Source organism: Otolemur garnettii, unplaced genomic scaffold (assembly GCF_000181295.1).
Source record: "Otolemur garnettii isolate 467f Iridium unplaced genomic scaffold, OtoGar3 scaffold00210, whole genome shotgun sequence".
Classification (NCBI taxonomy): domain Eukaryota; kingdom Metazoa; phylum Chordata; class Mammalia; order Primates; family Galagidae; genus Otolemur; species Otolemur garnettii.
The window spans coordinates 751,463-757,670 of record NW_003852605.1 but is presented as its reverse complement, the minus strand read 5'-3'; the positions used below and the strand labels follow the sequence as shown (position 1 = coordinate 757,670).

Below are 6,208 nucleotides of genomic sequence, written 5' to 3'. Positions count from 1 at the left end.
GGGATTCGAACCTGCCACCTTAGGTGTACGTGGCTGGCGCCTTAGCCAGTTGAGCTATAGGCGCCGAGTCCAAACTCTTGTGTTCAAATGATCCTTTTGCCTCAGCCTCCCAGTAGCTGGAACTACAAGTGTGTGCTACAACACCCAGCTAGTTTTTCTATTTTTAGTACAAATGGGGTCTCACTCTTGCTTAGGTTGGTCTCGAACTCCTGAGCTCAAGGGATCCTTCCACCTCAGCCCCTCAGAGTGCTAGGATAATAGGTGTGAGCGACTGGGCCTGACCCTGACCAGGAATGTGAAGTTTGGACTTTACCTTGAATGCAGTGGAGAACCTTTGAAGGGTTTTGAAGAGGGACATGTTATCAGCAAGAGTAGGATAAAGAAAGACTAGAGAGAAACTGAGGTCAAGGAGAGCAGTTAGGCTGTTGCAGTAATAACATATTAATAGTGACGATGCCTACGTTTGTGTAATTGCATAGGGAATTAGTAGTTTCATTCAACAGGTACATCGAGTACCTATGTGTACAAAGAATTATACTAGATTCTTGGATATCAAGATTCACTTATTCTACAAGTAAAGATAAAAGGAGATCCTGGTATGGAATTTTGGTACACGCCAAGATCTTAAACTTTGTTCTTAATAGGACAGAGATGCTGTTGACAGGATAAAAAATAATAATAGCCAACATTTCGTGAGCATATTATGGCTAGGCATTGTTTTAAACAGATTATAAGCATGCTTTCTTTTAATCTTCATGACAGCGTCATGAAGTAGTTACTCTTATCTCTATTTTAATAGTTTTTTTTTTGTTTTCTGTTTTTGTTTTTTTTTTGAGACAGAGTCTCACTATGTTGCCCTCCGTAGAGTGTCATGGCATCACAGCTCACAGCAACCTTAAACTCTTGGGCTTAAATGATTCTCTTGCTTAAGCCTCCCAAGTAGCTGGCTAGAATGCCTGGCTATTTTTCTTGTTCTTGCACTTGTCATTGTTTAGCAGGCCTGGGCTGGGTTTGAACCTGCCAGCTTTGGCTTGGCTGGCGCTGAGCCTGTGTGTGTGTGTGTGTGTGTGTGTGTTTGAGACAGAGTCTCAAGCTGTTGCCCTGAATACAGCGCTATGGCATCATAGCTTACAGCAACCTCCAACTCTTGGGCTCAAGCGATCCTTTTGCCTCAGTTTTTTTTATTTTTAGTAGAGACGGGGCCTTGCTTTTGCTTAGGCTAGTCTCAAACCTGTGAACTCAAGTAATCTACCTGCCTCAGCCTCCCAGAGTGCTAGGATTACAGGTGTGAGCCACCATACCCTGCGGGAGCCAAGCCTTAATAGTTATTCTTACCTCTTATTTTAAAACTGAGGAAACTGAGGCTTACAGAGGCTTAAACAATGTGTCCAAGCTTATGTTTTAACTAATGTTACAGTTAGGATTTCTCCCAGATTTTTCCAATTCTATAGCCCTTTGTCACTATACTAAAATGCCTCTTAGAACTATAGTAGATGGCAAGAGCAAGTTTTGTTTTTAAGATATATTGAATAGGCTCGGCGCCTGTGGCTCAAGCGGCTAAGGCGCCAGCCACATACACCTAAGGTGGCGGGTTTGAATCCCCATCCTGGGCCCACCAAACAACAATGACAGCTGCAACCAAAAAATGGCCGGGCGTTGTGGTGGGCGCCTGTGGTCCCAGCTACTTGGGAGGCTGAGGCAGGAGACTCGCTTGAGCCCAGGAGTTGGAGGTTGCTGTGAGCTGTGATGCCATGGCACTCTACCCAGGGGGATAGCTTGAGGCTTCGTCTCAAAAAAAAAAAAAAAGATATATTGAATAGATTATAGAGGTTAATTGTCTTTGTTTTTCATAGAGCACTACTAGTTCAGGGTATAGCAGTTTCCCAGAGGGAAAGAACAGGAAAAGAATTCAGCAAAGACTTAATAAAAGGCATGTCATACTTGAAGGATGAGTAATTGAAAAGTGAAAGTGGCAAGGATATTCCTGTTTGAGAGAACAGCCTGACAAGGGACAGAGAAAGAAGCAGCACAAAATGTAAGGTAAATGAGAAAAGTAGTACGGCTGAAGTGTAGGAGGCAAAGCAGGGAGCTGAAGTTGGTAGGGCAGATTATGAAGGTCTTTTTATAACATGTCTTCAGTAGCAAGACTAGGACTTTTTCAATGTGGAATGTTCATTATGTTTGGGGAGAAGTGAACTCCTAAATGAGCATGTCAAGCCCATTTAGCATGTCAGCTTGTTTGGCAGGATTATCTCACCCTTGCCCCTGAAATTCCACCTCCCAACTGAGTGGCTGAAGATAAGTGTGCCAGAGCTTGGAACAGATTTAGATTAGCTTCTATAGGTTCTATTTATCAAATGAGAAGTCTGCCCTTCCATTTACCTTTCCAATAGGATAAATAATGCTTAGAACCCTGTGGGGGTGGGGGGGAAGTAAACTTTGTGCTTTGGTTTTTGTAGCCCTCCCAGGCCCAATACTTCAAAGCATCTTACCTCTGCTCAATATATATTACTTGGAGAGGATTGAGGAAACTGCCCTCAAGAAAGGTGAGTACCTTTCTGTCTCTTTCTCAGTAATTTTGAGCAAGGCATCATGATATTCTTCAGGTAAATATTACACCTGATACTAGCACAGAGAAGTTCATGCTTTTCAAAAAGTACCTTCACATCTACTTTTTTTCTTTCTGATTCCTCAGTGTCCTCTGAAACACAATGTGAGAATATGATTTAACCCAAAACTAGAACCCAGATCTTCTGAATGTTTATTTTATTGTTTAACCAAACTGCCTCCCTCATTAGACACATCTATAAATAGCTAACATTTAACTTTAATGTGCCAAGCACTGTCCTAGGCACTTTACTCAAATTCATTTAATCCTTTCAACAACCCTGTTGTTAACTATTTTAACTACATTTTACAGATGAGGAAACTGCAGTACAGAGAAATTAAGTAACTTCCCCAAAGGCACTTAGCTAGAGTGTAGTTTGCTTATACTCAAACCCACAGAGTCTCTGTCTTTAGAGCCAGTGTTCTTAATCCCTCTACCATATTACTCTTGTGAACCCAAAGGAAACATGAAAGGCTGGTGAACTTCACTCACAGTGGCCAGAAGGCAGACAAGTAAGTGTGATATTTCTCCCTACAGGCCTCTCTACTCAGGCCATCTGGCGTCGACTCTGGGATGAGCTGATGAAGACAAGGCCTTCTAGTTTGGAAGTAAGTTATCAGGTAGAGCTCTGGACTGATATTGCACAGTGAAAACAGGAATAGCACATAGACACAGGCTGGGTACTGGTAAAGTACAGGGGCAGGGATGAAATAGATTTGGGAGGAAGGCTCTCATGATGTTACAAGGTTCTGACCCATTTGGCATTTGTCCCTAACTTGCTTACTCACCATTTTTTCAGGGGATACAAAACAGGGAAGGGTAGAAATCACAGTGGATGGCAGAGCCAGGATTTCTAGAGTTCTTGATAGGTTTGGTGCAGTCATCAAATCAAAAAAAATGAAATTTAACAAAATAAACCAATGCTTCACTAAGTCTAAAAAATTCTAATTGCAAGGCCTCAGGATAGGATAGATGGGTCTGGCTTAGCAGCAGCTTGTATAAAAAAGATTAAGAGAGTTTAGTTAATAATGTGTTGGAGCCACTTGTCACTATACCCTGAACTGTGTAAACTAATGTAACTATAATATAGGCTGAAGGACAAGAGGAAGATAGTCCTGCTCTGCAGTGGTCAGGCTACCCCTGGAGTATGGAGAAAGAAGTCAAAGCCACAATGTTTGAGTCATTAAGTCATATTGGAAGACTGGAGATGTTTTTCCTGAAAAAGAGAAGACTTGGAAAGGAAACATGAATAGTCTTAAAATATATGAATGGTTGTTACATGAAAGGGATTAGTAGACTTTTTCTGGGCGAAAGCTAAAGGAGGATAAATTTTTGTTAAATTGAAGGTAAAAAATTAAACTCTGAGATCATCAATGATGAAACAAGCTAATTCCAGAGGTAGTAAGCTTCCCATTACTGTGTATTCAAATAGAGTCTGGATAACTCCTGCCACAAGGATGTTATACAGGGAATTCAGCCTTGTACATGGTTTGGACAAGATGACTTTTAGGGCTTCTTTTAACCCTGCAATTCTGTTATTAGCTCATTCAGATATAAATCACTGGAGTTCTCATTTAAGCAGAATTTTTTTTGTTGTTCCATAATTAGATGATGGGACAGATTTAATTCAATAAACATTTATTAAAGCTTACTACTAGGTTCGGCACTTGTAGCTGAGCAGCTAGGGTGCTGGCCACATACATCTGGGCTGGCAGGTTCAAACCCAGCGCGGGCCTGCCAAACAAAAACGACAGTTACAACAACAACAACAATAACAAAAAGCCAGGCATTGTGGTGGGCGCCTATAGTCCCAGCTACTTGGGAGGCTGAGGCAGGAGAATTGCTAAGCCCAAGACTTTGAGGTTGTTGTGAACTGTGATGCCACAGCACTCTACCAAGGGTGACATAATGAGAACTCTGTCTCAAAAATAAATAAATAAATAAACAAAAAATAAAACTTACTACTACCTGGGAGACAGAGGTAGAAGGACTGCTTGAACACAGGAGTTTGCAACCAGCCTGGGCAACATAGCAAGACCCTCATCTTTAAAAAAAAACTTACTACAAACCAAATCATACTAGATATTAGAAGTATAAACATAGTCCTTAATCTTGAAGACCTACTAGATTGATGGGGAAATCTCCATTTGATCATATATAATAGGATAAATGTGATAGAGGGTAGTAAGGACATTGAGGGAGAAGGGAGCAAGAAAGTCTTTTCTAGGAAGTAGTATTTTAACTGGGTTTTATATAGTGAGTAAGGCCAAATGACCCAAAAAAAGTTAAAATCAGAAATTGGAGATTTAGGCTCAGCGCCTATAGCTCAACTGGCTAAGGCGCCAGCCACGTACACCTAAGGTGGCGGGTTCGAATCCCCAGTCTGGACCCGCCAAACAACAATGACGGCTGCAACCAAAAAATAGCCGGGCGTTGTGGCGGGCGCCTGTGGTCCCAGCTACTTGGGAGGCGGAGGCAGGAGACTTGCTTGAGCCCAGGAGTTGGAGGTTACTGTGAGCTGTGATGCCATGGCACTCTACCCAGGGGGACAGCTTGAGGCTCTGTCTCCAAAAAAAAAAAAAAAAAGAAATTAGAGATTTAATTTCTGGGGATACACTAAGTTTATTAACATTCAGCCCTACATCCTTCAGCTTTTCTACTTTCACATATGGACTGCAACCCTTGGAGTTCAGAATGGGGACTCTTGTGTCCCAACAAAATCCTCAGACTCTCGGTCTTATGAGGAAGAGAAGAGGATGCAAGAGTGTTAGAAAACAGTAATAGTTTTCTGCCATCTCTAAGGAAACATCAGATTCACTTTGTCCCAATATTTCACAAGCAATATGTATGGCTGACCAGCAGATAAAGAAGATTATAATAATATCTTTCTCTTGGAGAAAGCTTTTTCCAACATTATCTCAAGCTTCCTGGAAAAGAATGTTATCTTATTTTCTTGGCTCAGAGCACTTCTGAACATTTAAGAGGCCCAAGGCTTGATGGCTCAATGTCATTTAGGCAGAGATTCCGACTTATCCACTTCAAAGGGTATCTTATGCTTCCCACTTTTGCATGACAGTAACCTTCACCTCACTCATTACTCAAAAACAGAATACTTGCTCAGTTCCATGTATTATTCTAGGTTCTAGGGATACAATGGTAAACAAGATAGAAAGCACTAGTGTCTAAAACTGTGTAATACTAGTGTGTACAAAGAGATCTATAGAATGGAATAGAACTCTACAAACAAAGCAATGGGGAAATAAAGGGTTACTCAATAAATGGTTCTCTGGCAATTGGCTAACCATTTGAGAAAAATAAAGTTAGAGTCTGACTTAACAGTATACTCAAATTATTTCTATATACATTTTAAAAACATTAAACAGGCTCGGCGCCTGTGGCTCAAGTGGCTAAGGCGCCAGCCACATACAACTAAGGTGGCGGGTTCGAATCCAGTTCGGGCCCACCAAAACAACGATGGCTGCAGCCAAAAAATAGCCAGGTGTTGCGGTGGGCACCTGTGGTCCCAGCTACTTGGGAGGCAGAGGCAGGAGACTCGCTTGAGCCCAGGAGTTGGAGGTTGCTGTGAGCTGTGATGTCACG

General features: G+C 41.8%; 1 protein-coding gene across 1 annotated transcript in view; it reads left to right on the top strand.

Annotated features, from left to right (window-relative positions):
- The window catches only part of LRRC41 (leucine rich repeat containing 41), a 24,929-nt gene that overhangs the window by 3,046 nt on the left and 15,675 nt on the right, over positions 1-6,208 (top strand). Inside the window, exons 2-3 of the mRNA XM_003801416.3 lie at positions 2,460-2,546; positions 3,146-3,216. Of these exons, the coding sequence (XP_003801464.1) occupies positions 2,460-2,546; positions 3,146-3,216 (158 nt within the window). The remainder of the gene's footprint in view (positions 1-2,459; positions 2,547-3,145; positions 3,217-6,208) is intronic.